A 21,941-nucleotide genomic window follows, 5' to 3' on the forward strand; every position below is an offset into this window, starting at 1 on the left:
TATGCTCTGAGTGTTGTAAGAGAAACTGATAATTACAGTGAAGTATGAAAGTACAATAGCATAATTTTTCAATTCTTAAGATTTACACCCCCTCGCCCATTTTATCATCTCGGAAAATGTCTTTTCTTCAACGGCATCTGACTGTTAATTGGTAGCATTTTTCTTTCTTGGGGATGCCTGTTACAATTGATGGTGTCTTAGGTTTGATGAAATGTAGTATCGGTTTGTAAAAGGTACTGAGGCAGCTGAGGAAGAAAGTGATTAATTATGTAGTAGTCAGAGAAAGTAGTCTTTCCCAGAAGAATAATAACTGAGCTGGGTTTTGAAGAAAGACTAGGATCTTTCCAAGAATATAGAAGGGAAGGATATCCCAGGGTTTGTGAAGGGCCAGGCATGAAGGACATGTGAGATGACATGGCATGCTTGAAGACTGGCAAATTGCTATATGGCTGCTGTATAAAATTTGGAGCTGTAGGGAAAAGACATGGAGAAATGAATCTGAAGATGAAGGCATAGTCAGGTCATGGAGAACCTTAGTGTGTAATCCTAGGGAGTCTGGCTATTCCTCTTAGGCAGTAGAAATGCATTGAGCAGTTTTCTGCAGTGGGCTTAGATGATTTGATTTGTTTTAGTATGATAATTCTGGAAGTAGTGGGTAGGGTAGGCTGGAAGAGGAAGAGACTAGAGGAAACGTCAGTTTAAAAGGCTTTTGGGGTAGTGCAATGAACTATAATAAAGGACTAAATTAAAGTAATGGCAGAGTGAATGGAGAGAAGGAACAGAGAGGTTTAAGAAATATTAGAACTAGAATTTACAGGAGGTTGCAATTATTTGGCTCCTAGGTTACAGTTGAGGAAAGGGTCTAGAATAAGTCTAGTGATGCCAGCAACCAAGATAGCCCTATGTAAGGAAGAGTAAACAAGGGCAATGAAGGAAGGAGAGTTGAACTCAGGTGAACTGGATAGATATGTTCAGTTTTGGATTTCTTGAGTTTTAGGGAGCTTGTGAATCACTGGGGTGCTAAAGTCTAGTTCCAAAAGTCTCAACTAGGTCAAGTATGAATGAGATAGGGATTGAGTAGTAAGTAGCTTATAAGTAGTTGTAAAGCCTTGTGAAGAAATAAGCTTTCTTAGGGACAAGCCATAGAGAGAGAGCAAAGAGTGGTGCCAAGTGGGGAATCATGGGGGACATAGCATTTAAGGAAAGAGGAAGAGCTGAGCAAGGACATCAAGGGGATGGAGCTGAGCAGGGAGAATGGTGGAGGCACATTCAGGAGAGTGTCACAGTGTCAAATTCAATACTGGGGTCAGCTAAGGGATTGCGTAAGGATGACCTCTGCTAGAGTGGTTTTAGTGGTGTGGTGTGGAAGCTTGATTTTAATACGTGGGAAATGAAAGATTGAGTGGAGAGTATACTCTTTCAGGAAGCTTGGCTGAGAAGGGAAGGCAGTAGCAAGAAAAAGACTCGAATTACAGAAAGGATTTTTTCTGGAGGAAAAGACTTGAATACGTTTATAGACACATGATAAGGAGCTGGGAGAGAGAATGAGGTTAAGATGCATACAACTGTATAAGGTAGTTGCAGAAGGGAATTAACTTGGAATAGAAGCTCACATATCTCTTCCTCTGAGATGGGAAGGAAGCAGACAAACTGTGGTGACTCCTGGACAGATGTCTTAGGTCTTAAAGGTTTTAGGAAATGAGATAGGGAGGGAAAGGCAAGTGTGGGGGTTGGGGTAAAAGAAACACGGATTTGATTAGTACTATTCCTTTTCCCGGAAACTCTGGTGACGTAGTGGTTAAGTGCTACGGCTGCTAACCAAAGGATTGGCTGTTCAAATCAGCCAGGCGCTGTTTGGAAACTCTATGGGGCAGTTCTACTCTGTCCTATAGGGTCGCTATGAGTCGGAATCGACTTGACGGCACTGGGTTTGTTTTTTTTTTTTTGGTTATTCCTTTTCCTAGAAGCTCCTTCCCCTTCCCTAAATGGCAGTTGCAGGGCTAAAGTTGGGAGGAAGAACAATGTGTGGTTGCGGGGCTTGACATCTGCTTTGGTTCGTACCTCCTGGGTAACTGTGGGTCTGCTGAATCTTTCCTTCCTAGAGAAACTCATAGCCAAACAGAAAAGCGGAGGAGAGATAAAATGAACAACCTGATTGAAGAACTGTCTGCAATGATCCCTCAGTGCAATCCCATGGCACGCAAACTGGACAAACTTACAGTTTTAAGAATGGCTGTTCAACACCTGAAATCTCTAAAAGGTGAGTTTTGAAAATGGCTCCACACTTAGACTTGTAGAGCCTTCTTTGTAATTGAGGTCTATGATTGGTTTGTTTTGCTGATATTGGCTATTGAGATTCTGTATAAAGTTGTCTTTCAGCTTGATAGGTGTTTATTTGAAGCTTTTCCATAACTGTATGTAGAGAGAGTACTGAATTTGATGTCAGAACATTTGGTTCTGAAAAAGCTTTATCTGTGTGAACTTAAACAAGATTTTATATTTCTTCTTGTTTCGTCATGTGTAATATGAAGATAATATCTGCCCCACATACCTCTGAATATTTTAGAAGTTCTGAAATGTAGTAGTATTTATTATAACTTATCAACCAATTCCCATCCTTAGAAAAGAAAATATCCTTAAACTCAGCAATTTCTCTTTCAGGTATTTTCACATATATTGGAGATTGGGTGAAGGAGATCCTCAGTGCCTCTTGGTGTGTGTGTAATCATTTCTGATTTTTGCAGTCTCCAACTTGAGTTTGAATTTTAAATTGAAGTATAATGAATGTATATGTGTGTATGTGTGTATATATACATATAGATAGTAGAAGTCACATCTGGTTTGGGAATAACCCTAATACAAACTTGGGGATGGGGACAGAGTAGTGGGAATGGCATTGAGTTTTAGATAGATTAAGAAAACAGGATGACCTGGAGGAGTAGCATACTGGAGACCACAGAGGAGAACCCTGTAAAAGTTGAGATCTGTAAAAATAGAAAAGATTTTAGAGAAATTTGGCTCAAAAAATATGAAAAAGAAATGAGCAAAGGATGACCCAAGGGTCTTAGTTTAGATCTCTGTCCTACCCTGCATGCCAGGGGAAAAAAACATCTATTTCAGGGAAAAGGGGAATTATGTGGACAGAATACAGGGAATTTGTTATGTCAAGTTAAAGTGTCTTAAAGGAGAGCAGTATTAACCTGGACTCCTGGTGCAAACCAGGCTCAGACAAAGAGAATCATATCTCATACTGAACAACAACAAAAAAAGACCTGTGAAATACATTCGGGGAGGGGGAGGTTGGGCCTGTGTAAATATAAATTAGGAAGTAAAACTAGAGACAACTATTAAAGGCTTATTTAATAGTAACTTGTGCAGGTCGTAAAAATAAAAATAGGTAATGTTAAATCACCCTCCTTACATCTCCACATATGGTAGATAATGGCTAACGTACTCCAGTCAGCTGGTTGTGTGTGTGCCTCTCTGGAGAGCAGACAGTGGGGAAAAGAGAGTAAAGCCCTTGATCCCTTCAGTGCTCTGGAAAGCAGATTGAGTGCTGAGATACTGCCTGGGAGGCTTCCTTTTGGGAGTGGGACTCTAGGTCTTATTTTCATAATAGCCTATTGTGTAATAAGATTCTCTTTTACCCACAACTGGGGCTTGCACAAATTATATGTGGCATTTCCCTTAAATCTTTCAGCAATGAAATTTTTGCAGGCTCAACTGAGGTCATTTGATTGCAGCCCTAAAATCACTTGATTTCACATTAGAAATGTCCTGAGGGAGGGTGGATGGGGAAGAAGCTATGAATCAGTCAATTAATTCAGCAAACATTAGAGCATCAACTGGGTTCCTGTTCTGGGCTGGGGCTATAAAAATGAATGAGATAAGGTTGCTGTCCTCTAGGGGCTGATGATCTAATAAACAAGGAAAAGAGAAACCTAGTGTGATGACTGTTATGACAGGGATGAGTGAGATGAGAGGCTGTGAACACTCAGCATGGAGGAGATACTTATCTGTCTAAATCCAGAGGGGAATTCTTTGAAACAGAGATTTTGCCACTGGCCCACTTTTAAGCAAAAATAAGGTGGTCAAGGCCACACGTCCTGGCCAGCACCTTTAGCCAGTGCCACCACATTATCTGTCAATTTGTTGTGCTATGGTAGCTCACATGTTGCTGTGATACTGGAAGCTATGCCACCAGTATTTCAAATGCCAGCAGGGTCACCCATGTCGACAGTTTTCAGAGGAGCTTTCAGACTAAGACAGAGTAGGAAGAAGGTCTGGCAATTTACTTCCAAAAATTAGCCAATGAAAACCTTATGGATCACAACATAACAATGTCTGACTCACTGACTTTGAGTACACATCAGGAGAGATCAGTCACTGGAGGAGGACATTATGTTTGGTGAAGTAGAGGGTCAGTGGAGCAGTGTTTTGTACTGTTATACCTAAGGTCGCCATGAGTCAGAGTGGGCTGGATGGCAGACATCTATGTATCTATTTGTGAGTGAGATGACTTAAGGAGGTTGAGTCTGCATTCCAGTGTACTTACCAGAGTAGAACCTCAAACTTGTTTGGTAAAAAAAGCTTAGAAGCCAAACCATCAGAGGGCTGCATATGAATCATTTTATTTTTGGTCCTTAGCTTAATTACTTTAAAGACAGAAGGATGGTGAAATAATTTTTTTTTTTCATTGTACTCTACTGCAGTGCTTTGCAAACTATCTGGGTGAAGGACAAGTTTTTTTTTTTTTTTTTCCCAATGCATTGTAAAATGTAGCACAATTAGTAGGAAAACAGTCATGGATTGGATACCACAGCAATGTTACATTTCTTGAAAAGTGTCTAAATGATTACTCTTAATTTCCGTACTTATCTCACCAGAGTTCACTCATGACATTGGTCTGCAGACCACATTTGGAGTACCCCTGCTTTGCCGCATGCGCTTTTTGACAGCCTGTGGGCATTCTGTTTGTGGCCTAAGTATCCGGTGACAATAGGGAGAGTGGTTCATGAGTGTGGGTTCTGGACACAAACCTCCTAGGTTCAAATTCTGGCTCCCTGACTTCTTAATGGCTATGTGACTTGCTCAATTTATTGAACCTTCTAATCCTCAGTTTCCATATCTGTAGAATAGGGATAATGCATTTGCCTCATAGGGTTGTTGTCAAGACTAAAGAATGAAGCGTATAAAGTACTAGCACAGTTTCACGAATGGTGGAGGTGGTGGTAGAAGTAGTAGTAGTATTTATTGTTGTCATTTTGATCATTTTCTTTTTTAAATCTAATGAACATCGTGAAAAAGGTAAGTGATCATGTTTCCTAATTTTTGTTTGCCACCAGAAATCTGAGAGTCACATTTGTTATCCTTCTTGAGCAAGTGTATGGAACATCACAAGATGCGTTCTGTTAGCCAACCTCACCCTCACTTCAGCTCTGCGTTTACTACCCTCATTTTCTCTCTAATGGATCCTCACTTACTTACCTAGTCAGGGTTCACCGGTGATTTACGCTGACAGGATCTCCCCAGCCGAATTCTGCAGTGCCCTGGGCAGCTTAGCTTCAGGCCAGACCTGGAAATGTCACTGCCTTCTCAAAATCGATTTATTGGTGTTCCCTGGTTTGCCACTCTGGGTCTGCATCTTTCATCCCTTTCTCAGTTCCCTCCTGCTATAGTCCTACCTGCCTGCAATAATAACAAAAAATGACTTGTGGGAATTCTTTGAGGCCTAGAATAAAGATACGTTCCTAAAGAGAAGATTTTCTTTTGCTCAAGCCAGGCTCTTAGGGATGCTACCTGTCTGAAAATACTTACCAAATCATAGAAGAAGGTGATTTTGTTTTCTGGTTTCTTTTATCACTTAAGCAACTGGTGAATTTGGGTTCCAAATCCATCCAAAGGCCAATTTGTGATTTAAACATTTCAGAGTGTTACCCCCCACCTTTCTTGAGATAGCAACCTTTCTTGTAGTCCCCAAGGGGAGGGAATTGGGATTAGGAAAGTTGTTGGATACAAGGGAGAGGAAACTGATTTACTTTGAATCACTTTACCCTGCGGTAGCTGGGGAAATCTCACTTCTTCCTCTATACCCTTTGTGTCCTTGAAGGGCTTTGATGTGTCAGGGTTGGCAGATGCCCTCAAGACAAATATAGTTTTGGTGCTTGCCTTCTCCCCTGGTGGCGCAGGGGTTAAAGTGCTTGGCTGCTAACTGAAAGGTCAGTGGTTTGAACCCACCAGCCCCAACGTGGGAGAGAGATGTGGCAGTCTACTTCCGTAAAGATTTCAGCTTTTGAAAACCCTATTGGGCAGTTCCACTCTGTCCTATAAGGTCACTATGAGTCTGAATTGCCTCGATGGCAACCTTTTTTTTTTTTTTGGTTGTTTCTCTCCAGTCAAACTTTCATGTAGGTTTTGGCCTGATAATTCCATATCATTTTGCCAGCTCTTTTGTTGCTTCAGAGACTAATATAATAAGCTCTGGGCTACGGGCTTAAAATGAGTTATTTCATTTATGTTTTATACATTTTTTGTGTATTTTCAGAGTTTCCATATGCTCTATAAAGGACCTTTCTTACTTGAAAATCCTGTGTATCAGTGGCATCACTAGGTTTGGTGTCACCCAGTGTGGTAACTCATGGTGACACCCCCATGCTAATTACAATATTGTAGCCAAAACCCCAGAAAATTTGACAAAAATCAGTGACTCTAAAAACATTGGCAGCAACGAAAACAGCAGCGCATGCTTGTAGCGCATCCAGATGAAACCACATGATTCGAAGCATCATTGTAATTGGGTAATAAGGACAGCTCTGGAGAGCGTTAGAAGGTTCAAAAAGTAAATTAGCAGGGGATTTTAGCCTTGTAGGTATATATATGTATATGCAAGGGCATTCGACTGTGTGGATGATAACAAATTATGGATAACATTGCAAAGAGTGGGAATTCCAGAACACTTAATTGTGCTCATGAGGAACCTTTACATTGATCAAGAGGCAGTTGTTTGGACAGAACAAGGGGATACTGATTGGTTGAAAGTCAGGAAGGGTGTGTGTCAGGGTTGTATCCTTTCACCATACTTATTCAGTGTGTATGCTGAGCAAATAATCTGAGACGCTGGACTATATGAAGAAGAATGGGGCATCAGGATTGGAGGAAGACTCAATAACAACCTGCGTTATGCAGATGACACAACCTTGCTTGCTGAAAGTGAAGAGAACCTGAAGCACTTACTAACGAAGGTCAGAGACCACAGCCTTCAGTATGGATTACACCTCAACATAAAGAAAACAAAAATCCTCACAACTGGACCAATAAGCAACATCATGATCAACGGAGAAAAGACTGAAGTTGTCAAGGATTTCACTTTACTTGGATCCACAATCAACAGCCATGGAAGCAGCAGTCAAGAAATCAAACGACGCATTGCATTGGGCAAATCTGCTGCAAAGGACCTCTTCAAAATGTTGAAAAGCAAAGATGTCACCTTGAAGACTAAGGTGTGCCTGACCATGGTATTTTCAATTGCATCATATGCATGTGAAAGCTGGACAATGAATAAGGAAGACCGAAGAAGAATTGATGCCTTTGAATTGTGGTGTTGGCGAAGAATATCGAATATACCAAGGACTGCCAAAAGAACGAACAAATCTTGGAAGAAGTGCAACCAGGATGCTCCTTAGAAGCAAGGATGGCAAGACTGTGTCTTACATACTCTGGACATGTTATCAGGAGGGACCAATCCCTAGAGAAGGACATCATGCTTGGCAGAGTACAGGGTCAGAGGAAAAGAGGAAGACCCTCAACGAGGTAGATTGACACAGTGGCTGCAACAATAAGCTCAAGCATAACAACCATTGTAAGGATGACACAGGATGGGGCAGTGTTTCGTTCTGTTGTGTATAGGGTTGCTATGAGTCGAAATCAACTCAACAGCACCTGACAACAATGACAAAATATATATATATTTTGTTGTTGTTGTTATTGTACTTTAGATGAAGGTTTGGAAACCCTGGTGGCATAGTGGTTAAGTGCTATAGCTGCTAACCAAAAGGTCGGCAGTTCAAATCTACCAGGTGCTTCTTGGAAACCCTATGGAGCAGTTCTACTCTGTCCTGCAGGGCCGCTATGAGTCAGAATCAACTCGACGGCAAAGGGTTTAGATGAAGGTTTACAGAACAAACTAATTTCTCATTAAACAGTTAGTATAGATACTGTTTTATAACATTGGTTAACAACCCCATGACATGTCAATGCTTTTCCTTCTCAACCTTGGATTCCCTATTACCAGCTTTCCTGTTCCCTCCTGCCTTCTAGTCCTTGCCCCTGGGCTGGCATGCCCCTTTAGTCTCATTTTGTTTTATGGGCCCTTCCAATCTTTGGCTGAAGGGTGAACCTCAGGTGTGACTTCATTACTGAGCTGAAAGGGTGTCCTGGGGCCATACTCTCAGGGTTTCTTCAGCCTCTGTCAGGCCAGCAAGTCTGGTCTTTCTATTTGAGTTATAATTTTGTTTGCCTTGTAGATATACTGATACATGTAAGCTGGGCTTATGAAATATTTTTTGTTATAACTAACTACAGGGATATTTTTATAAAAAATAATTAATTTCTGAATTCTGCACAAAAATTTTATAAACAGTCATTTTGGTGTCACCCCCTCTGACTGTCATATGGTATAGTCCATACACCCCACATCCACCTAGTGACACCACTGCTATGAATCCATAAAATCTGAACATTCAGAGCAATTCATATGATCAGTTTTAATAAGATAAGCAATTGTAAAAATAACTATATTCTTAAATGTCCTTGTATGTATATTTTGTTAAAATACTTTCTTTTTTATATCGTGCCCTTATTAAGTCTGTGCATTTGAGTAAAAAGGAAAAGTAGTTGCGGGAATTTACGATCTACACTCAAGAAATTTTAATCTCGTAGTAATGAAGAAAGAGAATAACTACCTCTTTACAGTCTGCTGAAAGAAAGTACCATCATTATCATCACCAACGATAGCAGCAGCAGCATTGCTAACATTATTGAGCACTTAACTGTGTTTTCCTCTCTATTATATTATATTTTCAATAACTTTTGGCTTGTTTATTTTTAGGCGTGCCAAATTCTTATGTAGGAGATAATTACAGGCCTTCATTTATTCAGGATAATGAGCTCAGGCACTTAATCCTTAAGGTGAGTAGAACAATCGATTTGTTTAAGTTGTATTTATCTTTTCATTTTTATTTAAATGGGAGCCAGATTTTCTTTGCTTCTTGTTGTAAACATGACTTTACATTAAACCCTATTTTTGTAATATAGAAATGTAAGTTATAGAAGTAGCCGTGCCTTATTAGTTCAGGTTAATCAAAGTAGAGAGAGAAGGTAAGCACTTTACCAAATATGAAGCAAAGCTTGTCTTTAGTACTGACCTCCTCCATTGCCTAATGGACTCACCTGTCACACCGTAGGATCTGAGCTCCACTATTGCTACTCCTTCAAAGCCAGCTTAACTTGTATCCCATTCTTCAGAATCCTGTTCTCTACGGAGTAGCCAGCCACTGATTACTTAATGAGTTGATGCTTTGACATTTCTGTCCTCATCACTTCAAATGCGTGGTTTTTCAGATTCACCGCTCTAGGGGTTTATTTGGCATAGAAAATATGATCATGTAATTGGCATACAGAGGAGCCCTGGGGGCACAATTGTTAAGTAAGTTCTGTGGTTTGAACTCATCAAGCTGCTCCGAGGGAGAAAGGTGGCATTCTGCTTCCGTAAAGATTAGAGCCTTGGAAACATTATGGGGCAGTTCTACTCTGTCCTATAGGGTCACTGTAGGTCAGAATCGACTTGAAAGCAGTGGGTTTGCTTTGGTTTGAAATTGGCATATACTGCTCACAGGAATTGTTAAGTGCCTTGTTCACTGCCTAATATGACCAGGTGTTAAGCCATAGTGTGATTAAATGCAGTCTTTGTATATATTTTTGTCCATTTTTCTTTATTAAAAATTTCTTTTAAAAGCCACTCTTTTATTTGAATAGCTAAATTTAAACATGGTTTTCCTGACAGAAGCATAAAGGATTTTTGCAGATAACAAAAATTTTTTTTTTTTTGCAGCTCTGTGAATTTTTTTTTTTGATTGCAATTTAAGTGAAAGTTTTCAGAGCAAATTAGTTTCTCATTAAATGGTTAGTACAGAAATTGTTTTGCGACGTAGATTGCCACACCGCAGCCAATGTCAACACTCTCCCCTTCTCCTCCCCAGGTCCCCTGTTTCCATTCGTTCAGTTTTCCTGTCCCTTCCTGCCTTCTCACCTTTGCTTTTGGGCTGGTGTGCCCATTAGTCTCATATACATGATTGAACTATGAAGCACGTCCCTCACGTGTGCTATTGTTGGCCCAATAGGCCTGTCTAATCTTTGGCTGAGGGATGAACCTCAGGAGTGACTTCAGTATTGAGTTAAAAGGGTGTCCAGGGACCATACTCTCAGGGTTTCTCCAGTCTGTCAGACCAGCTAGCCCTTTTTTTTTTTTTTTACCAAAACCATTTTTAAAGATAGTAGAATGTGCCATAGCTTATAAGAATTCTCGCCAATCTTTGTTTTTTTAGTCATAACTTAATGTAACCCTGGTCCTGTCCCCTTATTTGACTAGAACACGTCTACCTAATTTACCTCGTATTTGTTTCCAATTGATACAAATTAGTCCAAGGAAACATCAAGTTGGAAGTGCCCGACTTATCCTGTGTGTCAATACATTAAAAAAAAAAAAGGTTGCCACTGGGTCTTCTTCAGCTCATAGGGACCTCATGTGTGTCAGAGAAGAATTGTACTCTATACAGTTTTTAATCGCTGTCTTTTTGGAAATAGACCTCCAGGCCATTCTTCCATAGTAACTATGGGTAGACTCAAACCGCCAACCTTTCAGTTAGCACCTTAACCATTTGATTGCTTCATGGGGATTTATTGGGTAGAACTTATGGGAGTAGTTGACATATTAGAATTTTTAAATTTAGTTTTCAAAAAACTAAATTTATACCAAAAAGTCTAAAAATATATACGATAAATGTCTTCATCCTTTCCTTGTCTTCCCTCTGCATGGTCCTTCCACTCCATCAATTCCACAGGCAATCATTGTTACTGAAGTTTTTTGATATCTTTATAGGCTATCTCCTATAGAGTATAGTAGAATTTGGTAAAAGTTATCCTTATATTAGGAAATATCCCAACTGAATATTCCATGGCTGAACTTTCCATGTCAAAAACATTATTAGACTGGGATTCAATTTGTTGTTATTTATAAATATTTTTATATCTTAAGAAAATTTATGACCACCTCATTAGTTATACTGCCACAATAATTTCCTCAAAATCTGAATGTATGTTTGTGTGAGACAGAAGGTATTTTAAAATACTCATTTTTATTTTTTTTAATCTTAGATTGCAGAAGGCTTCCTTTTTGTGGTTGGATGTGAAAGAGGAAAAATTCTCTTCGTTTCTAAATCAGTCTCCAAAACGATTAATTATGATCAGGTATCCAAAACTGAGGATATTTTCTACACAATTCTTAATTTTTCAAAGAAACACATTTTAAAGTGCTTTTCCTAAATTGTTTGTTCCCATTGGGATATAGGGTTAGGTTCTGCTAAATTAGAGCTCCAAGAGAGATGGAAAGAGTATGGATTTTTATTGAATTAGTGTTCACTTTTTTTCTTCAGACCTTCAGTGGTTAAGAGCTTAGCTGCTAACCAAAAAATTGGCAGTTCAAATCCACCAGCCATTCCTTGAAACCCTATAGGGACAGTTCTGCCTTGTCCTATAGGGTTGCTATGAGTCAGAATCGATTTGATGGCAATGGGTTTGGTTTTTGGTTTTCTGACCTTCAGCAAGTTACTTAATTTTACGGAACCTCAGTCTTCTCTCCTGTGTAAAAGTGGGAATGATGATTATAACTGTCTCTCAGGATATAAAGACTAAATACAGTATTTGTATTTGAGAGTACCTGAAAAATGTATAAAAAAGTGTATCTCTATATCTAAAAAAAAGTGTATATCTATATCTAAAAGTGTATCTCTATATCCTCTAAGAGGCAACATTATTTTTGAAAAAAAAAGTTTTTTTTAATTGTTGAAAATACGCACAGCAAAACATATACCAAATTGAATAATTTCTACATGTACAGTTCAGTGACTTTGATTACATCCTTCAAGTTGTGCAACCATTCTCACCTTCCTTTTGAGAATTGTTCCTCCTCCACTGACTTAAATTTACTGTGCCCTAAGGTTCCTATCTAACCTTTTGAGTTGCTGTTGTCAATTTGATCCCCTGTAGATAGGTCTTAAAAGAGCATGCTACTTAAGGCAGACATTCTTTACTAGTTAAGATACACCGTTGTTTAAAGAAGACTTCAGGGGATATTTTTGGTTTAAGGTTTAAAGATTATCTCAGGACAATAGTTCAGGGGTTCATCTAGCCTTAGTAGCTCCAGAAAGTCTGGATTCCATGAGAATTTTAAATTTGTTTCCTCATTTCTCCCCTTTTGATCAGGATTCTTCTATAGAATCTTTATCAAAATGTTAATAAAGGTAGCTGGGTACCATCCAGTTCTTCTGATCTCATGGCAAAGGAGGCAGTTGTTCATGGAGGCAATTAGTCATGCACTCCATTTCCTCCTCCTCTTCCTGACTCTCCTTCAAGAGGCAACATAATTGTTAATTATTAACTTATATGTATTACATAACAGCTTTTGGCCTAATCTCTGGCAGTAAACACTAACACGTGTCTTTTATTTAAGTAGCTTGGTAAGTACCTCCTTATTACTGAACACAATTTATTTAAACTAGTTATTTAAAAAACTATAGCAACTGAAACTAATCCAACAGAGGGCAGAAACTAGCACCTGTGATCTCATTTAAAATAGAAGTCAGATAGACCACAGCTTTAATGTTAAATAACTCTAACTAACTTCAGCCTCTTTTCCTTATGAACTTAAAAATTTGGGAGAATATTAGGCATTCACAGATAATGAGTTAAGTAACAGAAAAAGAGGTATTATGTGGTTATATACAGAAGGATCGAGAACCATACGAATCACGCAACAGTTAAGGACACAAAAACAGTACAACCCAACTATTCTATCCTCTAACTGGAGAAACAGAACACTACATACACTACATACATACACTAAGATAACTGACAATTCAGGATAGCACTTAAGTTTCACATAAGTGACAAGAAGTCCAATTCCACTGTGCACTCACTGACTTTGTATTGCAGAGGCCATCCAAGAGACTCACTGCCTGCTCAGGAGGACATTGAGGTTCCCATGATGTAGGGTCTGGTCCTCAGCTTTTTAGATTCAGAAACCTGATTTGCTCTGAAGCCAAGAGTTAGTCATACTCTGGGCATAGATTTACATTAACCAAATACACAGTAGACTGATGGATAAATCAGATTGCTAGTTTTTTTGGACTGAGATATCTAACTGCCAAGCAATGCACACTACTTGCATAGTAATCTCTACTTGGTTAATAAGGGAGTTCACAGGAAGGGTGACAGCTGAGGGTCAGGTAGGGCTTCACACATGAAATGGAATATCTGCTAGCCCTGTCTCTCTAACATGAGCAGGAAAAGGGAGGAAGACATTTTGGGCCAGGAGAGGAGTCTAAGGAGTAAAAGGCAACTAGCTGGATGGTCAGGGAATTGATTGTGTAGAGAAAGAGTAGTGAATTACAGGTGATAAAACCTTGTAAGCAAAGGCATAGATCCAGGATGCCCTGCAGAGTGGGAGGGGGAATGGGAAATGATAAGTGTTCTGGGTTGGATTTTGTTTTTTTAACAGTATGGTAACCCTCTTTTGAGTCACTCCATAAAATCACCGATGTTTTAATACTTCCATTTTGTAAACTATGATATCTCTTTTTACCAAGGATAAAAATTTTAAAAGTAAATCATAAATATGATTCAGAAGTAAGATGTGATTTGGAGGAAGTTTTTCATTAGACAAGAGTTAACAGGACATTAATGATGAGGTGTTTGTATTGGTTTGTGTATATCTGGTTATGGTTCTGTATTCGTGTATTTTTTCCTGTCTACAAATATTGCCCTGCTTCTAGCACTAAGTTAATGTTACACAGTAGAGTAATGTATCTTTGAACTTATGAAAAAGCAACTTTAATAAAAGAAAAAGTATTTATCATATGTCTGTATAAGGAAAAGTAGAAATGTTATAGCACTCTTTAAATGAACATCTGTCTACCTTATAAATAGGCTAGTTTGACTGGACAAAGCTTATTTGACTTCTTACATCCCAAAGATGTTGCCAAAGTAAAGGAACAACTTTCTTCTTCTGATGTTTCACCAAGAGAGAAGTTAATGGATGCCAAAAGTACGTGCTCATTTTAGCATATTTACCGTTGTATGTAAATATAATTATTACTTAAAAGTACAGCTATACGGTGTTTTTAGACAGTTAATAATGGTTTTATTGAGAGGAGAATTATTTAGTAAACTTGATAATGCTTAACTTCAGAGTTAAAAAAAAACATCAGTATAGCTGTATAGAGAATTTCTGTATTTATACACACATATGAGGACATATATTCACATGAAGGTACTTTGATTTGAGAAAATATGATAGATTCATATTTTCTGTTTTTCCTGTGCTAATAAAATATTTTCAAGAAAGTATCTTATTTTTGATAAAAATTGCTGGAATTTTAGTTATTTAGCTATATACCGAGAGATAATAATTTTTTTCTTACATGAGTTAGGTTTGCTTAGTGCAAAAGACCTTGTATACTTGTGGTTGGGAAATTATGAAGTATTTCTTATCTTCTCTGAAAATGCTAAGTTCCAAGTAATTATTTATAATTAAAAAAACTAATGAAGCTTTGTTCCATTAATTGCAGCTATACTTCAGGTTTTTTCACTTCATTTTACTTAAATTATATTTATTATTCACTCTCTGGGGAAAAAGTAAAGGTAAATTGCAAGTGTTTGTAAGTCATCAAAATGTGACTGCTTGACAAATACATTTTTTAAATGTTTTGCATTGGGGTTTACTGTACAATCATGTCATTGCTTTAAGCAACTATTTCTCTTTTTAAAATTTGTACAAAAATGTAATGTTGCATGCTGTCTAGTCGATTCTGGCTCATAGCGACCCTAGTGGAGCAGTGGTTAAGTGGAGTGGTTAAGCACTTGGCTGCTAACCGAAAGCTCAGTGGTTTGAACCCACCAGCCACTCTGTAGACGAAAGATGTGGCAATTCGTTTCCATAAAGATCACAGCCTTGGAAACTCTATGGGGAAGTTCTACTCTGTCCTATAGGGTCTCTATGAGACAAAAATGTAATAGATAACTAAAAAACATTCAGAGATAAATTTCACAATTATTTAAAAATAATTCTTTTCCACCTATTCTCTTGCCCACTTCTGCCACGAAAGCTGGCTTGCGAGTTCATGGTAATTTCCACACTGGAAGGACACATGTGTATTCTGGCTCAAGACGATCCTTTTTCTGTCGGATAAAGAGTTGTAAAGTCTCTGTCAAAGAAGAGCATGAATGCTTACCCAACTCACGGAAGAAAGGTAGCATCGCTTTGAATGTTAGATATTTTAAGGCATGGATATAAAATGAATACGCTAAATGTTTTCTATACAGAAAAAATAAAATATATGGTTAAGGCATACTAATAATTGAGGCCAAAAGCACCTGAGAAAATAAGATTTTTTTTAACGTGAATTATTTAGATGGACTCATTCAAATCATATCATTTAAATTTGTTAGGTAAGTACATATTTTCCTTACTACCTAAGTTTTTTTTTTTAATAATTTTTATTATGCTTTAAGCGAAAGTTTACAAATCAAGCCAGTCTCTCACACAAAAACCCATATACACCTTGCTACACACTCCCAATTACTCTCCCCCCGCTCTCTCCCTCCACTCTCTCTTTTCGTGTCCTTTTCGCCAGCTTCTAACCCCCTCCACCCTCTCACCTCCCCTCCAGGCAGGAGATGCCAACATAGTCTCAAGTGTCCACTTGATCCAAGAAGCTCACTACTCACCAGCATCCCTCTTCAACCCATTGTCCGGTCCGATCCACGTCTGAAGAGTTGGCTTTGGGAATGGTTCCTGTCCTGCGTCAACAGAAGGTCTGGGGGCCATGACCACCAGGGTCCTTCCAGTCTCAGTTAGACCATTAAGTCTGGTCTTTTTATGAGAATTTGGGGTCCGCATCCCACTGCTCTCCTGCTCCCTCAGGGGTTCTCTGTTGTGTTCCGTGTCAGGGCAGTCCTCGGTTATAGCCGGGCACCATCTAGTTCTTCTGGTCTCAGGCTGATGTAGTCGCTGGTTCATGTGGCCGTTTCTGTCTCTTGGCCTCGTAATCGCCCTGTGTCCTTGGTGTTCTTTATTCTCCTTTGATCCAGGTGGGTTGAGACCAATTGATGCATCTTAGATGGCTGCTTGCTAGCGTTTAAGACCCCAGATGCCACTCTTCAAAGTGGGATGCAGAATGTTTTCTTAATAGATTTTATTATGCCAACTGACTTAGATGTCCCCTGAAACCATGGTCCCCAGACCCCTGCCCCTGCTACGCTGGCCTTTGAAGCATTCAGTTTATTCAGGAAACTTCTTTGCTTTTGGTTTAGTCCAGTTGTGCTGACCTCCCCTGTATTGTGTGCTGTCTTTCCCTTCACCTAAAGTAGTTCTTATCTACTATCTAATTAGTGAACGTCCATCTCCCACCCTCCCTCCCTCCCTTCCCCCTCTCGTAACCACAAAAAAATGTTTTCTTCTCAGTTTAAACTATTTCTCAAGTTCTTGTAATAGAGGTCTTATACAATATTTGTCCTTTTGCAACTGACTAATTTCACTCAGCATAATGCCTTCCAGATTCCTCCATGTTATGAAATGTTTCACAGATTCCTCACTGTTCTTTATCAATGCGTAGTATTCCATTGTGTGAATATACCATAATTTATTTATCCATTTATCTGTTGATGGGGACCTTGGTTGCTTCCATCTTTTTGCTATTGTAAACAGTGCTGCAATAAACATGGGTGTGCATATATCTGTTTGTGTAAAGGCTCTTATTTCTCTAGGGTATATTCCAAGGAGTGGGATTGCTGGATTGTATGGTAGTTCTATTTCTAACTTTTTAAGGAAGTGCCAAATCGATTTCCGAAGTGGTTGTACCATTTTACATTCCTACCAGCAGTGTATAAGTGTTCCAATCTCTCCACAGCCTCTCCAACATTTATTATTTTGTGTTTTTTTTGGATTAATGCCGGCCTTGTTGGAGTGAGATGAAATCTCATTGTAGTTTTGATCTGCATTTCTCTAATGGCTAATGATCGTGAACATTTCCTCATATATCTGTTAGCTACCTGAATGTCTTCTTTAGTGAAGTGTCTATTCATATCTTTTGCCCATTTTTTGATTGGGTTATTTGTCTTTTTGCAGTTGAGTTTTTGCAGCATCATGTAGATTTTAGAGATCAGGCGCTGATCGGAAATGTCATAGCTAAAAACTTTTCCCAGTCTGTGGGTAGTCTTTTTACTCTTTTGGTGAAGTCTTTAGATGAGCATAGGTGTTTGATTTTTAGGAGTTCCCAGTTATCTAGTTTTTCTTCTACGTTCTTTATAATGTTTTCTATACTGTTTATGCCATGTATTAGGGCTTCTAACGTTGTCCCTATTTTTTCTTCCATGATGTTTATCGTTTTAGATTTTATATTTAGGTCTTTGATCCATTTTGAGTTAGTTTTTGTGCATGGGGTGAGGTATGGGTCTTGTTTCATTTTTTTGCAGATGGATATCCAGGTATGCCAGCACCATTTGTTAAAAAGACTGTCTTTTCCCCATTTAACTGACTTTGGGCCTTTGTCAAATATCAACTGCTCATATGTAGATGGATTTATGTCTGGATTCTCAATTCTGTTCCATTGGTCCATGTATCTGTCGTTGTACCAGTACCAGGCTGCTTTGGCTACTGTGGTGGTATAATAGGTTCTAAAATCAGGTAAAATAAGGCCTCCCACTTTGTTCTTCTTTTTCAGTAATGCCTTATTTATCCAGGGCCTCTTTCCCTTCCATATGAAATTGATTTGTTTCTCCATCTCATTAGAGAATATTACCTAAGATTTTAATGGAGTCATTGAAATTGGAGTTTGGGGCCTAGAAAGTGGGAAAAATTGAGAGAGATGGAAATAACACTTGTGCTGTGAAGTTCCATTATCACTTTTAAAATGTAAAGTTAGGTCTTTAAAAATAGTGCCATAGTACAGGAGCCTGATTTGATTAATTTTGGTGAAAGTTTCTTAAGATATTCCAGGTGGTTTTAATTTTCATGACATTGTGGTTCTTTGGTATATATTTTTAGTTCTGTTTTCTTGTGATTCTTTTATAGATTTGATTTATAGGTTTTTACATTTTGAATTGATTTAACACTCATCTATTAAACTTAATTGGAAAATTTCATGGACTGCAAAATACCTCATGCCTTTTTTTCCTAGGAGATTATTAAGCTATTATATATAGGATTCCCTATACAAATTTCAACATGAACATTTTATTTTATTTTTGTTGTTGTTGAGAATATATACAGCAAAACATACACCAACTCAAAAATTTCTACAAATACAGTTCAGTGACACTGATTACATACTTTGAGTTGTGTAACAGTTCTCACCCTCCTTTTCTAAGTTGTTCCTCCCTCATTAACATAATCTCACTGCCCCCTAAATTTCATATCTAATCTTTCAAGTTGCTGTTCTCAGTTCGATCCCGCGTACTTATATCTTAAAAAAGCGCAATGCTCAAGGCAGACATCCTTTACTAGTTAAGCTAAACTATCCAGGAGATATTTTTGGTTTAAGGTTTAAAGATTGTATCAGGGTAATAGTTTCAGGGGTTCAACCTCCATGGCTCAAGATAATCAGGATTCTGTGGGAATTTGAAGTTCTGTATTTTCCCCCTTTTAATCTGGATTCTTCTACAGAATCTTTAATCAGAATGTTCCATAATGGTAGCCAGGCACTATCCAGTTCTTCTGGTCTCATGGCAAAGAAGGCAGTTGTTCATGGAGGTGATTAACCACACATTGCATTTTCTCCTCCTATTACTGACTCTCCTTCTTCCTCTGTTGCTTCAGGTGAGTAGAGACCAATTATTGTAACTTGAATGGCCAGTTGTGAGCTTTTAAGATTCCAGGCACTATGCAGCAAGCTAGGAAGTAGATCAGAAGCACTGAACACATTATTAGGCCAGTTAACTGGGATATCTCATGAAACCAAGACAGTAAACCTCCAACCAAGGAACCAGATTCCATGAGGTGTTTGGTTGTACATAACCAGCCTCAGCAGCTACTCTTTTTTTGTCATTGTTGTAAATGTATCTACCCCACAAATTCCACCAATTTAACTTTTTACACATGTACAACTTATTACCAGCAATTACATTAGTTGGCTGTGCAACCATACTTTAATCAATGTGATTTTTTTGCAGCACCATAAACTAAAGTTCAGTACTCCATAAGTAGTAACCTTCTTCTTTCCCCCTCCCTCTTGCCACTGGTAACCACTAAGAAACTTCGGTCTCTATACATTTACCTGTCCTTATCTTTTTATATAAGTGAGATCATACAGTATTTACCCTTTTGTGATTAACTTATTTCACTCAGCATAATGTCTTCAAGCATGTATCCAGACTTCCATATTGTAGCATGTATCAGGACTTCATTTCTCTTGCTGGCTGAGTAGTATTCCATTGTAGGCATATACCACACTTTGTTTATCCACTCATCCATTAATGAACATTTAGGTTGTTTACACATTTTGGCTATTATGAATAGCGCTGTAAGGAGCATTGGTGTGCAAGTCTCTGTTTGAGTCTCTGCTTTCAAGTCTTTTGGGTCAATGTGAAATTTGTTTTTACATCCTTTAAAAAAATATATAGCTACAAAATTCAATCCATTTGTCAGTTTTAGTTAAAATTTCTTTTGGGAACCATCTAAAATGATAAGCACTAATAGTCACTCACTAAGCACTTACCCTGTGCCAGATACTGTGCTAAGCATTTTTGTATGTTTTAATCCTCACAGGAGCACTCTCTGGTAGACCCATTATTGTCATTACCTCAAGTTCCTGCTCTCTCTGCCTTCCTTCCTAAGTCTTCCATATTAATCTTATTATAGTGGACACATGGAACATGGCCATATTATAGTATTCAAGGGCAGGAACATCCCCTCTGTGTGGATGGTCCAAGGAGTCATACTTCAGGTAGAACCTGGACTGTAGTACATTTTACCCTTAGGATTGACTTGAGGTGAACAAACACCATGCCAAGCAGATCCAACCATAAGCAAATCAGGTAATCTGCCAGCAACCCATATGAGAGGAAAACATAGCAACTAATTAGAGTACGTTAACGTGGCTGAAATCTCTGTGGTAGTTGATACAAATTATCAGGTAGAGGCTGAAATTATCAGGTTTTTTAAGAGTTTTAAAGATTACCAAATATATTTGTCTTTCCCTCCAGGAAGAGATTTTCCCCCATGGACTTATTTAGTACTAGCGTTTCGTTCATCTGTTTGTCTTGGTGTATGGCTAGTGCCCAGTGTAACCCTTTACTTCTATAAATTCTGATTTCACCCTCCTCTCCTTGCCCTACCATTTCACTCTTTGCTGTTAAACCCTGCAACCCCACAGGTTTGATTTTTAGCCTGTCTCTATTTTTTCCCCTCCCCATTAGTCTAATTCTCCCTGTCAGTCTCCCAGTCTGATTCTCCCTTTCAGAATGAATAAATTTACTCGTCTTTCTTCATTTTGAACCCATATTGCATTTGAATGATTTCTTCTCTTGAGCTTGAAAATGCGTATCCAGGGTGAGCTTCTACTCATAAACCCCTTTGCAAAACTGCATTATCCCGTGGCCTGATCCTCCACCCAAACTCACTCATTGCAGTTGAAACCCCTCCCAAATCTTTAGTAGAATTTAGGTACATTGGAGAAATACATATTTTAAGATATTCTTTTAGACCAGTGGTTCTCAAACTTTAGCATGCATCAGAATCACGTGGATGGATTTTTAAAACACAGATTGCTAGGCCCCACCCCCGAGATTCTGATTTGATAGGTCTGGGGTGATCCTGAGAACGTGCATTTCTAAGTTTCCAGGTGTTGCTGATGCTGCTAATCCAGGAAACACACCTTGAGAACCACTGCTTCAGAGTCTTAAATGTCAGATCTCTGGGAGCACAAGAGGAGGAGAAAGGGAGAAAGAAGGAAGGAATACCGGGCAGCAGTGCCCACGTCAGGGGCTGGAGTTCTCTTAGTGGGGATGGCTCCTCCACTTGTATTTTCTTTCTCATTTTCTCACAACTTCTATGACCATCTTATTTCTAAATGAGTCCCTGCACATTGGTTATGCTTAAGTAGAAATGCTATAGATAAACTTGATATAAAAACCGAAACCAAACCCCTTGCCATCAAGTCGATTCTGACTCATAGCAACTGTCTTAGTTATCTAGTGCTGCTATAACAGAAATACCACAAGGGGATAGCTTTAACGAAGAGAAATTTCTTCTCTCACAGTTTAAGAAGCTAGAAGTTGAAATTCAGAGCACCAGCTCTAGGGGAAGGCTTTCTCTCGCTTTCAGTTCTGGGGGGAATTTCCTTGTCATCAATCTTCTCCTGGTCTAGGAGCTTGTCAGCGCAGGGACCCTGGTTCCAAAGAACGCACTATTCTCCTGGCTCTTGTTTCTTGGAGGTATGAGGTTTTGTGTCTCTCCACTTGCTTCTCTTTATTATATCTCAAAAGAGATTGCCTTAAGACACAACCTAATCACATAGATTGAGTCCTGCCTCATTACCATAACTGCCACCAAGCCCACCTCATTAACATCATAGAGGTAGGATTTACAACATGTAGGAAAATCATATCAGATG

General features: G+C 38.7%; 1 protein-coding gene across 5 annotated transcripts in view; it reads left to right on the forward strand.

Annotated features, from left to right (window-relative positions):
- The window catches only part of BMAL2 (basic helix-loop-helix ARNT like 2), an 83,398-nt gene that overhangs the window by 37,959 nt on the left and 23,498 nt on the right, over window positions 1-21,941 (forward strand). For all 5 annotated transcript variants that reach the window (XM_049882705.1, XM_049882706.1, XM_049882708.1 and 2 more), the window contains 5 exons: window positions 2,103-2,260; window positions 9,107-9,186; window positions 11,431-11,523; window positions 14,260-14,377; window positions 15,438-15,581. In XM_049882705.1, the coding sequence (XP_049738662.1) occupies window positions 2,103-2,260; window positions 9,107-9,186; window positions 11,431-11,523; window positions 14,260-14,377; window positions 15,438-15,581 (593 nt within the window). The remainder of the gene's footprint in view (window positions 1-2,102; window positions 2,261-9,106; window positions 9,187-11,430; window positions 11,524-14,259; window positions 14,378-15,437; window positions 15,582-21,941) is intronic.

This window comes from Elephas maximus, chromosome 4, assembly GCF_024166365.1.
Source record: "Elephas maximus indicus isolate mEleMax1 chromosome 4, mEleMax1 primary haplotype, whole genome shotgun sequence".
NCBI classification, from domain to species: Eukaryota; Metazoa; Chordata; class Mammalia; order Proboscidea; family Elephantidae; genus Elephas; species Elephas maximus.